At 31.2% G+C, this 18,993-nt stretch overlaps 2 protein-coding genes across 2 annotated transcripts; one reads left to right on the top strand and one right to left on the bottom strand.

Moving 5' to 3' along the window:
• The first annotated feature begins 3 nt into the window (after nt 1–3).
• On the top strand, nt 4–6,092 carry LOC131931098 (uncharacterized). The gene is made up of 5 exons (XM_059287806.1): nt 4–181; nt 2,032–2,305; nt 2,699–2,891; nt 3,151–3,266; nt 4,316–6,092. The coding sequence occupies exons 1-5, from the start codon at nt 126–128 to the stop codon at nt 4,622–4,624; spliced, it is 948 nt and encodes a 315-aa protein (XP_059143789.1). The 5' UTR covers nt 4–125; the 3' UTR covers nt 4,625–6,092.
• Nucleotides 6,093–6,543: 451 nt separating this feature from the next.
• LOC131931104 (ankyrin repeat and SOCS box protein 2) lies at nt 6,544–17,432 on the bottom strand. The gene is made up of 9 exons (XM_059287812.1): nt 17,213–17,432; nt 15,234–15,383; nt 14,827–14,925; nt 14,562–14,714; nt 14,276–14,418; nt 14,028–14,142; nt 13,548–13,728; nt 12,326–13,101; nt 6,544–10,954 (listed from the first exon to the last, which is right to left on the bottom strand). Exons 2-9 carry the CDS (start codon nt 15,331–15,333, stop codon nt 10,737–10,739), a joined length of 1,785 nt encoding a protein of 594 aa, XP_059143795.1. The 5' UTR covers nt 15,334–15,383; nt 17,213–17,432; the 3' UTR covers nt 6,544–10,736.
• Between the last annotated feature and the right edge of the window lie 1,561 nt (nt 17,433–18,993).

The following is an 18,993-nucleotide window of genomic DNA, read 5'->3' as shown; positions in this document are numbered from 1 at the left end:
ACGTTTAAGTATGGCAGCAAGATACTGTTATCATCGTACTCACTCATTGTTATAGATCTAGTCTATTGAAAATCTACAACTTATCTTAATTCTTATATTTAATAGTCATTGAATATAATTTCAAAATGACTATGTTTATTCCTCCAATACAGCGTAAAAAGAAAGTTCCTGAAAAATATAAGTAAGGTTTTTTTAAAGTTTTTTTTAATGGAGGTTAACGAGTTGATGAAAAGAAAATCCTTCCATCATAATCATGTTGTTGACATGGTATAAAAACGTGCTTTTTTAGATTTAGCAAACAAAGCGACCGTAAAAATAATAAAAAATTAGAATTAATTCAGACATTTTTAGAATCAATGCTATAAAAGTTGCAAATCCAGAGAACTTGAAAATAATTTGTTGAGTTTAAAGGCTACATTTTACATTTCTATTTATTTTCATCAAGCCTAAGTACTAAGTAAGGCTAAGTTATAACCGGATGTTTCACTTTCATAAGACAAATCAAGACAGACAGGATTTTATATCCCTATTAATTGTAACTACGCAGTGCATGCTTTTTAAATTATTTAATGGGCCTCTTGAATACTTTCTGGCTCGCGTGCATTAAAATTTACTTAATTTAAAATTTTGCCCTAATGAAATGCCCTATTATTAAAATTAATTGTACTATTGAAATAATAAAATAAATTAATGTATTATTATAGTATATTATTATTTAGTAAATTAGTACATAGGGGTCATCCATAAATGACGTCGGGGGGGGGGGGAGGGGGTCTGTAATTTTTTGACGGTGTGAAATGAGGGGGGGGGGTCAGATGGTGTGACGACACACTGATGCATTATAAAAAAGCAATGTTAGAAAATGTGTTTTAGCTTTATTTCATGTTTTAGAAAACGGTTTTAATAAATTGTAATAGGAATTGATTAAAATACTCTATGTTGACAGAGTTCAGACAAGATTTTGGAAAAGTATAGATTTTTTTTAAGAAAAATTCAACTGCAATTTTGAGGGGAGTTGTAGGCTGAGGTGTATGTCATTTTAGGGGGGGGGGGTCTGGCTTTTTGTGACAATGTATGATGGATGGGAGGGAGGAGGTAAAAGTCATTTTTAAAAAGCGTGACGTCATTTATGGATGACCACATCCATAGGCCTAGATTTAGTATTTAATGTATTTTTTTGTTGTTGTTTTTAATAGACTTATTGCAGGCTATTGTACTGTTTAAGTTTTATTCAACAATTTAAACTTTGAATAATAAATATCTCACATCAAATTAGAAAATTATTAATCTTATATATAAAGATAAAATCATGAAATGGACTCTGTGTCTCTGTATGTATGTTATTAATAAACTAAGGTTCCTATGCTCATTCAGCTCTAGGTCTAGGTAAAGTGACTTAGTGTGATTAATAGGTGCCGGTCTAGCTTCAAGTCTAATACAAACTTACAAAGGGGTTGAAATTTTAATATAGAAAATTAACATTGTCTGTATAATATGATCTAGGTTTAGCATCAAAATGTAGAAAACAGGGGTTGGTTATAGATGCAGGTTTAGCATTAGCCTGTGGTGTGTCTTGTAGTTACTTTAAAGGTACTTTCCTTGTAATTTTTTTTTCAGAGAATACTGTTTGTAGCACACAATTATGGTCTAATATATTCACATAAACTTGTATATATATTGAATGCAAACACACATAGAATCCCCCACCCCCAGTTTATTTGAATTTTGTGTTTTGAGTTACCAAACTTCCATTGAATAGAGTAGGAGGGAAGGGAAAGACTGAAATAAAGAGTCCATTGAAAAAGTCATCTTATGTAGCCTACATGAGATGAAAGGATGTGATTCAGGCATTTAGATTTCTCTTCACAACATGCATTTGATATCATGGGTTTATTTGTATCACATACATACTAAAATCACATTTGTAATGATTACAGAAAACAGTGTGAATGTTGTGATTTTCTTTGATTCTAAATTTTAATTTTATTACAGATTTTAAAACTAATTTTAATTGTTTCCTTTTTTTTTAAGTCCAGATACATTTCGTGTGATAAGTGATGATGCATTAACAGAACATCCCAAATTTCAAGCTCTACCATATTCGGCTTCATTTGAACCTCAAACACCCAAATCTCCACTATACACACCAAATACTGAAAACGGTTTTGTTGAAACTAAAAAGCAACTAAGAAACACCCGAACTCTTCCAGGAGTTATGTTAGATCATCGAGCTCATAAACCTCAACCAACATCATGTGGCTTTCTTGATAAGAATGTGAGACTCCTTTGTGAGCCAATTTGCAATGTAAGGGAAAAAAATGTATATTTTGTTATTCTTTTATTTTATTTTGTATTTTATGTTCTTCTTGTCATGTGATAAAGTGTTTCTCAACAATTGTATTTACATGTACACCCCTTACATTACATCATTTATGGATGACCCTTATTGAGACAAACTACTCGTAATAAATTATGGGATGGTGTGGCTTTGTTTGTAGAGCACTCCTTTACTTGAGTACTTAAGATGCCCTTGTATCCACCCAGCTCTGATGATAATCTGACTCATATACTAAAGTCACAGGAGCATTTCATCTATTTCATCTTCACCATCAATCTTCTTGTCTGAAAGGGTAACTTTACTTTTAAAATTAAAAAAAAATTGCATGATGATGTTCTATTTGTGAAAATCCTATTAAAGGTCTACACCCATGATCTGAAACATGAAGAAGGAAATTGGTGGCCAGCACGTGCAAACCCAGGTACCCTGATGACACCCCCATATGCGGAGGATACCCACTACAGGATACATTACAACTACAGACAGGGTAACCTCCCTCCTCCAGCAGGAAGACACACAGCCAGCAAGACCAGAGATTCAGCTGTCGGGGCTGGTACGTTGCTTGTAAATTATTGTTTTACCACTTTTTAATTTTCTTAGATCTGACTGGGAATTTAATAAACATTGATAGATAATAGAAACATTTATGTCCGAGTGCTACAGAGTATTTTAAACTATTCTGATTTAAACTCCAATTTTCCTTGATGTGTTCATTGTCTTCGAAAGCTAAAAATAGCGCACGTTAATTTTGAGTCGGTTGTTTGCACTTTGGTTAGTTGCATTACATTTGTTTGAATTCTTTCATTATCTAGTTCCTGTAAACTTTCTACGAGAAAAAGATGGGTCACAAAGATTTTTCAATGAAAGCATTTCTTATGAGCATCAGTATAACAGCAGGAGGGACCCAAATTATCCAAACAGAGGAAAAGTAAGAAATGAAACTTTCATGTTATTTAGCTTACCTAATAACTTAGTGGTTCATATAATTCATGTTTTATAACAGATACAGTGCATTTTTTAATTGTTACATACGTAAAATCTTTTTTTAATTTTCCTTTTTTTCTAATTTTCAAGGGTTTGCAATGCTGCTGTAAAGATAAAAGAAGTTTATAGATTAAACGGTGTACATTATTTAATAGAACTTTCATAAAAAATTGCTGAGAAAAATGGATGATTGACCATTGACTATTTACCTTCCTGAAGAATAATACAAAATATACTTTCAAAATGACTATCTCTAAATGGCTTATTTATTTATTTACTTTTGTTAAATTTTTCAGTTTGAAATTAGTATCAATTTTTCTTTTCAGAGTTAACTTTCCTAATGTTTTTAAAAAATTTCAATAACTAAAAATTATTGGGTTTTTTTTTTTCAAACAATTACTTGAAGAAAATTTCATTACTCTTTAAAATATCACAACTATCTTCTTGAATATTTCTTAATATTTTTCAACTCCTCTTGAAAATGTATATAAAAAATGTTTTATCTCGTTTTGTTGATTTATTAGTAGTTTGGTTAGCTTGCTGACCAGATTTAAAGCGTCACTTTAAAATTCAAGGTAGTGGTCCACATCAAATAATTGTTTCTAATAGGTTATAGGAATACCTTGGAAAAGTATCAATTTAAATATCCAAAAAAAAAAATATTTAAAAGTGTAACTCATTCATTTCTAGTTCATGGATATTTTATAAAGTGCTAATTTATTTTTTATGTATTAAAACATCAGTGGAACTGGGCTAGTTAGATTATATTATAAAGATTAATAGAATGAAAAGAATGAGATTCAAATAAGCAATTACCCATATAGTTTAATAGACAAACTTTTATAAAAAGTCAAGAAAATAAATTTCTCTAAAAGGCCTAACAGTTTCTTTTTTTAAATTCTTTAAAGTAATTCTTTTCAACTTTTTTTTCAACCCCAGATTAATGCATGTTCACTTTATTCATCTGAAATATTTTTTTCTTAAATATTTTAGCGCCATGGAGCATTTGTCTGGAGCAGAATGGACCCTATCAGCCAGCGCAAGTTTATTGAATACTACTCCAGGCTAGAAGAGGAAGAGAGACAAGCCCAGGATAAAACAGGACTCAACCCTTCAGAGTCTGGCCACCCTCTAGTGATCAGGAGTGCTGATTATAAACCAAAAAATAAACCTACCTATGCTTTCAAGAGGAGGGGAAGCAACATTTTGAGGTGGCAATCTCCCAGTGAGGTGTCCCCACCATCCATATCAAGTGCTGTCCTGCCTGCCAAGGTTGTTCCAGAAGAGTTACAAGCTAGTTGAACAATGACATTTAATAATGTGTGGATAAATCGAATCGAAAACAATTGTGTTTATGTAAATTTACAATGCTAATGATTGAAATAGAACCCAGTTATAACCAAGTTTAGTTTGTAAGTATAAAATTCCCAAAAACTGATTTTGTTAATTAACTCACCATTTGTTGTTTTTTTTTTTAAATCATAATGGTGTTATTGTATATTATGTATTGAAATCCCGTATAAAAATAATTCCATAAATATAGTATTTTTATAGATTTTAGTATAACATTTTTATATTAAACATATTATCAGTATTCATAAATTGTAGTTTTTACCGCAGTATTACTTTTGTATTTGACATGTTGTTAAGCCAATAGTTAAGTCTTTCTTGCTTCACTGTGAATTGAATTTTAAAGCTGTGATATTTTCTTTCCAATCAGTATAAATTGCATTTTAGCATTAATTATAAAATTATTTTTAGTGAAGATATGCCATATAATCTACATCTATGTTTCTAATTGTGTGTATAATTAGGCCTATGTATATAAATGCACAATTTGTTAAATTTTTTTGCTTTTACTTTGCAATATATACCAAGTAGTAAGAGTCTATCTCAACTATCTGTTTTGTTGGTATTATTTATGGCTACAAATAAAAATTGATGTATTCAACTCAACTGGTAAGTCTAAAACTTATCAACCAACCAATTTTACAATTTTCTAAATAAATTCTCTATTCTACCATTAAACTTCTGCTGTTATCCAGATGTGCCAAATTTTTTTATTCCTTAAAAATGTACAGCCAGAGTTCTTTAATGAGTTAGCATTAAACAGAACTTGACCAATTTCAGTATTAAAATAACTGGCAGTTTATAATACAGTACATGGCTAGTGCAAACACTCTGTAAAAATAATTTGTTTATCAAAGATCATATTACGAATGTGCAAATTGAGCTATTTCATTTAAAACTTAATAATTCCCCCACCCCAATACTTATACAATTATTTTTTTTTCAATTACTGACATTGAAATTGATTAAATTTGCTTTTTTCAAATTTATACAAAGGTTAAAAACACAAAAAAGAAAAATTCATTTCTAAATCTGAAAAGATGACTGAAAGCTTGTAAAAGTTATAATTTTATTATTCTGTATTCAAGGGTTTTTTCAAAAACCTAAGATGAAATTTATTTTTGTAAACTCTTAATAATAGTATTAATAATACAGCATTAGCTACATGAGAAAAACCTGTTACCAGCTATATTGATTGTCAAGTGACAAAAATATATATTTACTGATTTAGAAAGGGTGCACAACAGATATTTTACTTTTTGGTTCTCATTTCCTTACATATTCATTATTTAATTGTATTATTTTTACAGTAACTTATTCATTTTACATTAATCTTTCACCAGAATTATGTTTTAGCATCTTATATTTTGTCTTATATGAAGTGTAAATCTTTGAAATAAAGCATTAAATCTTATGTATATATTTTTAAAAGTTGTTTTAAATCATTTTGTATATTATACACTAGTTGTTTTGTAACATTTGGTACATTTATATTTTAAATATAGAAATTGTTGATAGGTATGTTTGTTACATTATGAATAAATTTAGTTTAGGTATTTTGTGTTATCAGATCTATTAATCAATGTTTAATATGAGTAGATCCTTTTTAAAAAGCAACTTGACTGCAAGAGCAGTAAATATAATTATCTATCATGGATTCAGGTTACTATAACTATAAAAAAAAGAGATAAACAATGCAGTGTGAATGATAAAAAAAAATGTATTAAATGGAAAATAGCAATAAAATTAACCTTGCTAATGAAAGCATCTAAAATAACTCAAATCAACTTAGATAGTCATCAATTTTTTTTTATTTCTGACAACAAATGAAAAAAAAAATGAATCATTATCATAATATGATACATCAAAGTGACATAGCATTTGACCACACAAATTAAAATTAAACTGTCTGAAAATTATATGTTTATCATTTTTAAAGATACTATACTAAAATTATCTGTTTAAAAAAACTCCTTTCACATGGATGCAATACTAATACTATTTTTATTTGACATTTGATTTCTAAGGTTATCTTGATAATTTATGTTAGGGATGTGATACAACAGCCTCTTGTCTTTGTGAAAGTTTTTTAACTCTGCTATTCTTTAGTACTCAATATCTAAGTTTCACATATGCATATTCCTGGATTGGATTACAAAAAAATTTTAACACAAGATTTTTTTAAATGCCTTGAAATTTGTATTAAAGTAACCCATTTGATTTTTCAAAAGAACAAATTAATAATATTATTATTTAATAGCCAGCATTGAAGTTCATACAGAAAAACTGTACACAGAAAAAAAATAGGGTATTTTACAAATCTGTAACCAGGCGTATTTCTTCAGATTTTTTGTAGCATGTTTAATTACTGAAGGAGAACACATCACTTTAAAGATGATTTCATAACATACTTGCATGAATTACACTTTAAGAAAATAATTTTAACATAATTAAGAAACAAAACATCAAAGTGTATGCAAAAAAAATTTTGCCACCTTTTTCACATCTGATTAATTACATTTTAATTGCATAAAAACTAATACCTTTAACCTCAATTTTGTATTACTATATACACACAGAAATGGTAAAAAAAAAATTAAAAGTATTAATATATTAAAAAAAATATAATTATACTTGAGAATTAATGTTAGACTAAGTAGTAATTTTTATAAGAGTTGCTGCTAGTTGTTCTGCTTTATTTCCACTCACAGGAATCTACACCAAACCACTCAAATATATGATTAGTCCCTTAAGGAAAATAGAGCGATCCTTCTGAGAGAATCACATACTCAATCCATAAACCAGAATAAAAGATTTGAAAATACCTCAAGAACATTTGTACTTATTAACCCTTACTCCTTCAATCTGTCATTAGTGGAATGTCTCAATTTTTCTTTTGCCATATTAAAGATAAAACAATCAAAAAATATATTCCTTCTTTTTTTTTTTTAAATTTGAGGTTATAAGACATTTTAAAAAGAAACAATTTTTTTTTAAATCTAACGATTCCTATTTAGTATTACTATTTAAAAATTAACATCAATGTAGCAGAAGAAAGGTGAAAGTGCACCAAATTAAACACAACAGAGAACTGTTAATTTATAGAGATGTTGGCAAACATTCTCAGTAAGAAATTAATATAGTAACTGAATTCAAAACAGCAAATCCATTTCATAAATATAATTTAAAAAGCTAAATTTTGCTGTCAATACTGAGAACAAATCAAATCATATTTAAACATACATAAAAAATTTCTTTTACCCTGAAACTTTACCTATCAGGTAAAATTAGAGAAAAAAATATGACAAGTAAGTGCTTGCTCTGATACCTTAAAATATGGCATTAGAAAATAAAGCTTAATATTAGCAGTGTTTCTTAAAATAATAAAATAACAGAAAAGTTTATAATGCTTTAGTGTGGAGAGTAATCAAACAACAAAATTTTAAGAAATTAATCCCCTTAAAGTATCATAACTTTAAAAAAAGGAGCAAATTGATTTTTTTTTTAAATTGCTAATTGCATGGTTGCTCAGCTAATTAGCTTTAAGTAAGCTGATGTATAAATACTTAACAGATGTATCTTCTTTACGTTTTAATCAAGTGGATATTTCTTTCAATTCTAAAATAGAGCAGTATAACTATTTATAGTCCATAGTATCAAACATGTTTTTGATTTTGGTGCATCTATGAATAATATGAACAAAAAAAAACATATTGCAATATTTCAGCAACATGGATAATAAATACAATTCAATTTAACCTCCTTACAGAGAAGTTACTAGCAGGAAAGTTGATTCATTCATTCAATTATAAATATCATGGCTGTGACAACAAAAATCAAATCCCTTTCTTCCAAAGAGGAAATAAAACTATTCCTTTTTATAAATAACAAAGGTTAAAACAGTAGTTTGCAGTATACAGTAAACAAACTATCTACATAGATATATTGCTGGCTGGATGTTTACTACTGACTCTACAAATCACACCAGTTTTGTACATAGTCTATTGCAAATTGCTAACCAAAGGAATCTTATAGTAAAAAAACAAAGTACAACAAAATAATATTTGTAATGAACTGATGCCAGTTGATTGCTTTAAATATTCTGAAATTATCAGAACCGCATTAAAACACTATCAGTTACCCAAAACCACTAATTGGAACTTAAATTACTTCTCACTTTCAACTAAATAAATACATTGTTTTTCTTATTGTAACTTACTTAATTTTTTAAATCTTACAGCTAAAAACTACTTTTTCCAATAATTTAAAAAAAAAAATTATCCTACAATTTTGAGAAAACCAGTAAAATGCAACTGATGACATGGCCACATGGTGTTTCTGTAATTAAATGCAGTATTTTACAATTCCCCAAATGGGAACAGTTTAGAGAATATTTTTGTCCAGATTATTATAAAAAAAACAACACCGCATGAGTTCTACAATCACACCATATATTATCACAAAACATGATGCTCACAAGTAAACTTTACATTCAGCTTGTTTTCTATGACAGTTGTATAAAAAAAATCTGGCCATGTTTTCACATGCATAGCATGTACAGATGGTCAGTACGTGTATGTACAAAGAACATAGGTCTCGCTCTTGTACTAAATTTTGTCTCAGTAGGATTCAGAGTTATGTCCATTTACAGCTGTCCAAATATAGCAAACTTCAATTTTATGAAACCAAAATATATACATGTATATATTATCTTATGGCTAAAAATGACTGTTTTGTGAATAAATAAATGAAAAAATAACCACAATGAATGGAATATTAAATCCTATTGTTAAAATGTTTCAATCAACGTTACATACAACAGCCACTAGTTTTATCTTTTTATATAGTAAAGTTCTGCAACTAATTATCTTAAAACTAGGCTGAAGTATTATGGTAGAGGAGACAATGTAGCATCTATTTAAAAGTTTTTTTTTTAGCAAAAATTTAGTGTTTTCCAAATTACGTTGATCCAGCTTTAGATTCCATCCAAATACACCAAATATCAGAACCTGAATACATCTAGGGCTATTCAAACACCACTGTTAAATTTTGTCCAAACATAGCTGGATATTTAAAGGTTGGGGTTCAGAGGTCAAGCACAGAACCCCAACTACTGCATGCATCAGTAACAGCAACAAAACCTAAAAGACCACTAGAGCAAGATGCTCTATGTGAATGACAGTAATGAAAGCCACAAGGAAACTATTGGCAAGAAATTAGTGGTTACACACAAAAAAAATCACCAAACAACAAAACCAAACTGGTTCATGGAATGCCAGAAGGTGCGCGAATTATGAAATGCACCTTATGACAAAAGCTAGAGAGCACGAGCTTCTGGTAGAGAAACATTAGAGAAGAAAGTTAAAAGTGACTGTGTCAACAGCCACTCTGTTACCAAAGGGAACAAAACAATATTATTTCAAGGGTCATCACTACTGTTAGAAAAAAAATATCACTAGACAACTGTGATACAAAATGCTATACTCAGGTAGCTTGACAAGAGGCTAGCATTAAAACTTTAAAGGCATTTTTAGAAAGAAAACAGAAATCCATCTACAATGTTCCTATAGTAGAAGAAATTAAAGCCGTGATTGGAAAATATAATATATGCACAATGAGTGAAATAAAGCAAATTATGAGAAAAGAATAGACATAGATCTATACACCTATTTAAAAAAAACACAACATAATACATGTTTATTAACAATACTAGATGTATAATAGAATGTAAGAAGTGAGTGGTTGAAAGGGGGAGCAATAGAAAGATCCATTTTGTTTGTGTCAGCATGTTAAACTAATCTGAATAGAATCAAGTCTTCATTTTCAAAGCAATGGGAAAATTAACATAGTTGCTGTAATTATTTTTACAGAAGATCATAATTTATTAAATACATTTGGGATTTTAGGGGATCTGATGTATCTGTGACCTGAACTTCATTCATTCAAACCTATAAACTGTAGTCTGCTATATAAAATTAAGTATAATATCAAATATAAATTACTGTAACATCAATGAACTGAATTTCCATAATTTATCAACAATAAAAAAAAAGAAGCTTTGATCTCAGTGTGCTTGCTGTTCCCCATCGTCGTCAGGGGTTACTGTGATAAACTTGAGTATCATGTCCTGCAGGGGGGGCTCCAGCTCAGAGAACATCAGATAGTCATGCAGCACAGATGGGATTCTCAGCTTCTCCATTGCAGAACGACAGTACCTGTTCTCTTTACCCAGCTTGTGGACAACCACCCTCCGGCATCTATGTGCCAGCAAGTTGGTTTTTTCTAATAAAGGAAACAATTCATCAGTGAAATAATCATCCCAATTTCATCAGTGGCTACAATACATGTACACATACAATAAATGCAAATGTAATTAATAATAGTCTCAAGTAACAAAAACATTTCTACAAGTCAGCCGTTTCTACTGTGCTACGTTTTTTATTGAAGTAAAACTAAATTTTAATTGATCATTATTAAGTGCCACATATAATGATAACCTTCCCTAAATCAAGGAGGCATCTCACCAGTATCATGCTAGGATAAAGGAGGGTTGGGCATTAGGTTAGCAACCCTAACCCTTAAACAACTAGATGAAGAAAATGACAAATATTATTCAACAGCACACACAGAAGTGATATAAAGATCATCAGGTAAGACCTGAATGCACAAGTGGGAGATGAAAACAGACAGGGAGCTGGGCACATACAACATGGAGCTCTTTACAGATTGCTGTGCTTTGAATGATCTTCTTGGTGGAACATATATTCACACACAAAGCTATCTACTAAACTGGACATCCCTGAATTTAAAAAAATGAAAGCCAGATCATCACATCACTATTAGAAAGTGGAGAAGAATTCTCTTAGATGTAGGAGTGGCCATAGTTTTAGATCACCAGCTACTGGTGGTGGCATTCATGTTCAAACTGAAATCATTCAATAAAACATCAGACAGACCACATTAGTTCTTATAGACCACATCAGTACCTATAGAGCAAAGAGAAACAAGTTTTCAACTGTAGAGCCCTTGGCTAGAACTAGAGCTCTAAACTAATTTGAAAATCAGAACGTACTGAGGACCTAGGAAAGAAAAACAGGGAACACAAAGATTGCATGACACCAGCAACATGGATTAAAATAGACAAGAAAATTAACAGAAAAAAAAACACTGCCAGGACAAACAGGATAAGGAAATCCTCAGGTGTTCTGAGTCCTACCATTATATAAAGAAGAGTGCAAGAAGAAGCTGACACGGATAACTAAAATGGTTGTGTGAAATCATTTTGACAGGCATTAAATTGGAACTTCCACCGCCCCCTTACGACAAAATATAAGAGGGAATAGGCTGAAACAAACATGGAAAATGATTATTAAACACAGACAACAGGAACTTCATAGACCCTTATGAGGGGAATCGCCCAAAATATATACATATAATATACATACTGATATTTATATAACAAAACTAAAAGAGGAAAATTACACTACAATATAATTGATAGTGTCTTCAGCAGATCTCTAGCCAGCAATAAATGCCATGAAGTGAGCCTTCAGATAACATTAAAGAAACAAATTGGGTTAGATTATGTAAAGAATGAAATAGAAAAAGGTTTTTTTTTAATTTTAATACAAGCATCCATATTTTGGTACTCACCAGAAATGTTTTGCAGGACCTTTCGCTGACTAGGTTCAAACTGTGAGAAGATATGGCGAGGAAGGCTAGCATGATCGCTAATACACATGAGTAAGGCCAGTACGGGAACAAGATTCTCCTTACGGTGGAACATATAAAACATGAGACCAAACAAGTTTGTGATGGCTGGGCTGCTAGGGTTGTCCCCGTTCAAGGGATCACTTATGTCAAATAACGAATGAGACTCCGCCCCTGCTAAAAATAGCTGCCAAATGTAGAAGATCTGGAAATTTGGCTGTCTGGAATTGCGCACAATCATCGCTGTAAGGTCTCTCTCCAGATCCTTCTGGAACGCAAGCAGCATAGCAACATTTCCAGTGACATTTTTATGGTAGATGTTGGGTGAACTCCCATGGCGCAGCAACAGTTGAAACAGTGGAACATTATTGGTCCATAGGGCCACCAACAACGGAGCCAGCTCGTCCTCAGTGTCTAATGCATTAGGGGATACCCCATGCTTCAGCAGATACTCAGCTCCACACACAGGCCAGTCAGAATCAATGAGACACAAGAGGGAACATGTTCTAGCGGGTATGAGTGCACCCACTAGATGTCCAAGTTCTAGGCTAAGGTAAGCGGGGATGTTGGTGATGCGGGTGATGGTGAGGTGCTCGTGCAGCAGGCGAAGGATTGCGGTGTCTTGGTGTTTCAGTGCCTGCACCAGGGGATGCATGTTGTCAAAGTTCCCTCGGTCAAAGGCTGCCATGTCAGTGTATGGTAAAAGCAGCTCAACACATCTAAGAGAAAACAAGTTTCAAATCATTAGACATGGCAAAGACACAAAAGGATGTATATTAACAATGTAAAATAATTTACTCTAAAGAGATAATTACAATAAAAGCACACAAAAAGTTTTGTTTAAAAATGTTACAAGTCAAATGTGTTTATTGACCAATGGTTTTTCTAAAAAGCTTTTTTTTTTCTTTTTTAAAGTGGTTAAAAAACGTTTACATTTAAAAGCTTAAATTATTTTGAAAAGTCGAAAAGTATTGTCTGATATTATAAAATTCTTTAAAATGTTCATAGACAATCCATCATTCTATGGTCACAACTAATTTTTATGAACAACAGATAGTAAGCTAACAAGGGTATTGGAAGTGCGTTTCAAATGCTGCTAAATTTGTAAATAAAACTAGAGTATAATGTATATGACTAAGAACAAAGAGCACGACAACGCTATTACCTTTGGTGGCCATTGCATACAGCATACTGCAGAGCTACAGCATGGTCCCCATCTGCTGCTATGTTAGCATCGGCACCATAGTGCAAGAGAATAGCAACAATAGCTGCGTGGCCCTCCTGTGCTGCTATCAGCAAAGGTGTGGCGTTATCTGAGGCTGCAGCATTGACAATATGCATAACACCTGCAAAAAAAGGAAAAAAGTCCCAAGTAAAATAAACTTCATGTATTCAATGTTGTCTTATAAAATACTTGCAAGACGCAATAGTATCCTATTAAGGTTTTTATTCCTGTACAGCTGTAAGACTAAGAAATTCATAAATTAGGCACAAGTACTGAGACAGGCCAGAGAATAGTTTAAATATATAGAAAAACAAACACTCAAATGTTTCCTATCAATGTTTAGTAAATATCCAGGGTTGTCATTTAATGTTGATAATTATATTAAACATTAATCCATTAGAAAAATAATGTTCTCAGTACCTCTGTCTTTGGCAACTTTGATTAAAATTTTCACACAGTCTGTGTGTCCCTTGTGTGCAGCTAAGAAAAGTGGTGACAGGTTATGATCAGCATAAACATCCAGCTCGGCATCGTGCTAAAATTAGAGAAACATATCACTAAGTTCTTTTCCACGCTAAAGCACATAAAAACACATTTTATGATGAAATAACAGCATGATCATTTAAACTGATAAAATTAAAAAATTAAAAAGAATTACATATGTATACCTGTAATAAAAGATTTACAAAATTAGTGTATCCTTTTTCAGCTGCTAGGTGTAAAGCGGAGTATCCAGTATAAATTCTAGCATTCACATCTGCATCTTTCTTAATGAGAGATCGAAAACATTGGAAATTCCCAGAATTTAAAGCTGAAGATTAGAAAGAACAGAAAATAATATTAGTATCAAATAAGAATTATTATTTCACATTCTTATAAAATAAAGCTGTCAATAAAATTCTGAAATTAACTCAAACCTACTTTCTTCTTCAACTTAAAACAAGAAAAGCTCACCCTCCCACAAAGGTGTGTATCCCTCATTAGTAGCAAAATCAACATCAGCCCTGGCATTGATGAGTGAAATCAAAGCATCATGTTGACCCTGTCTTGCTGCTAGTATCAGGGGTGTCTCTTTAGCGTGTGTGGTCCAATCTGGATCAACACCAGCTGAAGGAATTACAAATTTTCAAATTATGAGGGCTTAAGAAATGAGTTGTTTTTTTTAAATGAGAATTTTTTTTAAAAGTCTGATAAATAGTTTTAAAATTATAATACATACGCTGTCTCAAAAGAAATTCCAAACAACCAGTGTTTCCATGGTAGGCTGCCTCATGGAGAGGGCTCCATCCTCTGTTGTCAAAGACATCAATAGGTCTTCCTAGAGTTGAAAATGACAGTAAATATCGAGAATCATTTTTTATAAAAATATTTTTTAACATTTAAAATTTTTTTTAATTACAAGATCTTTTATATTTTATCTATTAAAAATTTACTACCCAAGAAGAGTTATGGGGAAAGGAAAACGTTCTATATTTAAACGAGTGTGCTTTTCTTTAAAATTCCTGTCATTCAACAGGTTTTTAATGCTCATAATACATATTAACCTAACCTTATTATAGTAACAAAGCAAAAGAAAATTCATTCAACAAAAAATATTTTTGTTGTGAAACACTGCAAATCACTTACCATGCCAGACCATTTCTTGCAAGCCCATGAGATCCCCTACTCTTGCAGCAACCCCCACAGTGGCATACTTGTGGGGGTCTTGTTGTAACTCACTTTGCATGTGGTACGTCTGTTCTGCATACAGGTGGCCCTTAATGACCTGTGTACAACCTAACAACAAAAAGTATGGAGAAATAAATTATTCTGGTTTCAATAAACAATGTATAGAAAATTAGAAAAACAAAAAATAAATTGTGCCCACTTATGAAAATTATGCTAAAGCTAATGAAAAGCTAAAGGAAGTACATTATTTATAATTATATTACTTCACAATTTTAAAGACTAAGCTTGTATACACTTTCTGTAAAATATCATACACAAACATGCCAACTATTTCATATTTTTAATCTAGTATTAGCAGGTAATTGGCAAAAGGTTATGTGACCTGAATTTTTGTCAGTTATGCGAAGGGTGAAAAATTACTGACAATCATGATATCAACATGATTCCCAATTATCTGTTTCGAACTGTTCAAACTATTTACTATAATAATATTAGACCTCTTTGCTCCTTGTGGAACATAGGCCCTCAACCATACCCTTCTATTTATATCAACTTAAGAGCACTCAATTTATACGGGCAAGCTTATCCACTCAATATTTCTTTTCTCTTAATTTGCAAATGCCATGACAGTTTTAAACTAAAAAATGTGTCTTAACTATTTATTTATAAATTTAAATAACATATATTTTTTTTAATTTTTAAAGTTGGTGCGATAACATTTAAACATTTTTTTGGTTTTCTTTTCCTCACTCTAATTTGTGAAGTACGACTTTTAAGACAACATATTCAGACTTTATCACTTGAACTTTTGTTACATGCTTGAAAAAAAATTGAGTTTTAATTTATGTAGAGCCTACTCTATCATTGGAATTTAGTTACAAAATGAGTACAACTTTCTTAGTTTTGAGATTATTGCCTGCTAAGGAGGTCATTTATAAATGCCTTGTTTATAAAAATTCCTATTTTTTGGGGGTAGTGTTTTGCCTGGACCCGATCGCCTATGGTAAATCATAACACAGTAATTATTCTAGCATTTTATTGGGAAGAGTTATCTCCCCTATTTTTTCCATTATTATAAATTATATTATTTTTGGCATTTAAAAACAATTACACACTGTAAAACACAAAACCACACACATAAAAAATTAATAGTACAAGATTATGTAAATGAGCTAAAAAACCAGCAAAAATATGTCATAATCGGATGGAGGAAAGACCGATCACGTGGAGGCAAAAACCGGGAAAATTGTGTTTGCGACCAGGACGACAGGGTCATCCGTTTCGGGGGCATATATTTAAAAGTTATATTGCAAATGGAAAAAAGGGAATACATATTTTTATTCTTCTTTGGCTGGAGAGTATTTCTATGCTTTGTTTTTCATTCTATGTCAAATAGTAACGAAATTAGGTGTATCAACCGGAAAGGAGTCTCCGTTTCGGCTAAGTGCCGCTAAGGGTGTTCGGGGCTGGTAATGTTACTCTAGGCTCTTCTTTGCAATGGAATAGGTTAAATTGATTCATAATTTAGTGAAACATTTTCAGACTTCATAAACGAAAATTACAAGTCCTAAGTCAAAGTGCTTAACTTTTTTTTTCCAAGGCCTAGGCCTAATCCTTAAATTTTAAGTTGAAATAAATTGGAATCCACACTATCATAATCATTAGACATTAAAATAAAAGCTATTTCGAGACTGATCTTAAAATCGGCTTGGCGTAGATCTACGTACCGTATATTAATTATAAAATATAAATTAGTAGGCCTAAAAAAAATTAAAAAATTGGGCCCTTTTCTACACACAACTCACAACTGTGAAGTGACAACAGACCGGACCCTGCACGTACGGATCTAGCTAGAATCTACACTGGTCATTTGTTTTTAATGCGGTTAAATAAACTGAGGGCTTTAATAATTTTTCCATCAACTTAGATGTACTTACCGTGTACGGTGGAATTGTATTATTATTCAACCCTATGTTTTAAACAATTTAAATGCACTTGTTCTCTTTAACAAACAGTGTCGATTTCGTCCATTTCGGTGCACAGCACTCACTGACACCGGAAGTTTGCTTATTCAGGTGATTAGTCACTTTATTACACCGAACAATTTTTGTTAAGCAACTCAGTGTTTTAAGAATAAAATTAAGGCCTAAAAGCTGTCAGATAATATTTACTTTGTAGACAAATGTATTACTATTATTTTATATTCACAATAATTTTTATTTTATGAAAAGAGAGTGTCCAATTAATGACCGAGCCGAAGCCGTCAAATGTGGAAAACTAGATCTATTCTAGATCTAGATTCAATGTCCAGCGATGTTTTTTAGTTGTTTTTAGTCTAGATCTAGATCTATCTATAACTATATTGATATGATGATTTTTTTTTTAATTTAGTTGGTTTTTTTTATTAGGAAATTTTTTATTAATATGCCTCTTTTTAAGGTATGTTCGGGCTATTTTTTGTAGGGCTATAGCTTATAAACAATATTCAATATTTGCATGAACGTTGTTTGGATTATTATTAATCGTTAATGATCTAGCGATAGTTCTCAGATATTATGCGTGCGATCTATATTAAACGTTTGTTTAATATTATTTGCTGTGTTATAATGTTTTTTTAACATTCAGAATGTATTATTTAGCCGCTAATTTTAACTAGATATACTTACATATGTTTTCGGTTTACAAAAGCGCTCTCTTACTTACTTACCATTAGTCCTATTGGCCTTGGAGATACATAAAGAGCACGTTATAAATATTTATTAAGCTTATCTTTGAAAATCTCCCATGTCCCATGCGCCCAAAACTGAGCCGATCCCTACATGATTGTTCCCTTTTAAGTTACGATACAGCGCCGATCCTCTTGACTTTCGCCAGCAGAGAGCAGGGCTTACATGTTTCGTCCTTTAAATTGCACATTACCTCCCCTTAAAAGCAGTTTGCCGTGGTTTTCTTCGCCACTCCTTAAAAAAAACTCACAAAGAAAGATTCCTGTCCTGACTGATAGTTTTGGTATATATACAAAACGAGTAAGACAACTTTTTCTTCAATGCATGTAGATAAATAAATTGAAAAACAGAAAGCAAGAAATGCAATGTGTTTTTTTTTTTTTACAAATTCGTTATGAAAATTCACCAGACGCACTTCGTTTTTTTTTTAAAAAGTAAAATGTAGCATCAGTAGGGCCTGTATGATTTGCATATTACATTGTAAAAGGAATGTGAAAGTCTATGTTAGATTTTAATAATTGAAAAAAAACTGTCTTCTAGTTCTACTGAGTCTAAATGTTGTGTAAGTAGTATTAAATATGCCGGACATGAATCTAAAAGACATTTAACTGCCATTTAAGTGCTTCTTTTTTTTTTTTTTTTTTTTTTTTTACAACCAACGTTCATTTTCACCAAATAAATAGAGCGTGAATCATTTCATTTCGTAAAGGGAGACTGGGGTAAATAGGGACCAGAAATGTTTAAACCCAACATGCATGAAAAAAAAATTCTAACTATACTAGCATACGTCGTGGTTTAAACAGGGATTAATCGTTTGCAGAAATCAAAACAAGTTGTACAAAACCATATATATATATATATATATATATATATATATATATATATATATATATATATATATATATATATATATATATATATAATGATGAAGTAAGTTAGGCTAGGTTTAATAGTCAAACAGAAAGGAAAAAATGTAGAATAGCCAGAGGTCA

This window comes from Physella acuta, unplaced genomic scaffold (assembly GCF_028476545.2).
Source record: "Physella acuta isolate Inbredline_101_S28 unplaced genomic scaffold, ASM2847654v3 ptg001891l, whole genome shotgun sequence".
NCBI classification, from domain to species: Eukaryota; Metazoa; Mollusca; class Gastropoda; family Physidae; genus Physella; species Physella acuta.
This window is presented reverse-complemented; position numbering and strand designations above follow the sequence as displayed.

Excerpts from the sequence above, each read along its gene's own strand:
- LOC131931098 (XM_059287806.1), top strand. The coding sequence starts at position 126 with ATGACTATGTTTATTCCTCCAATACAGCGTAAAAAGAAAGTTCCTGAA. Across the intron at positions 182-2,031 it reads AAAGTTCCTGAAAAATATAA|TCCAGATACATTTCGTGTGA; the intron begins GTAAGGTTTTTT and ends TTTTTTTTTAAG. Across the intron at positions 2,306-2,698 it reads TTTGTGAGCCAATTTGCAAT|GTCTACACCCATGATCTGAA; the intron begins GTAAGGGAAAAA and ends ATCCTATTAAAG.
- LOC131931104 (XM_059287812.1), bottom strand. The coding sequence starts at position 15,333 with ATGCAAAGTGAGTTACAACAAGACCCCCACAAGTATGCCACTGTGGGG. Across the intron at positions 14,926-15,233 it reads GCAAGAAATGGTCTGGCATG|GAAGACCTATTGATGTCTTT; the intron begins GTAAGTGATTTG and ends TTTCAACTCTAG. Across the intron at positions 13,102-13,547 it reads GTATGCAATGGCCACCAAAG|ATGTGTTGAGCTGCTTTTAC; the intron begins GTAATAGCGTTG and ends GTTTTCTCTTAG.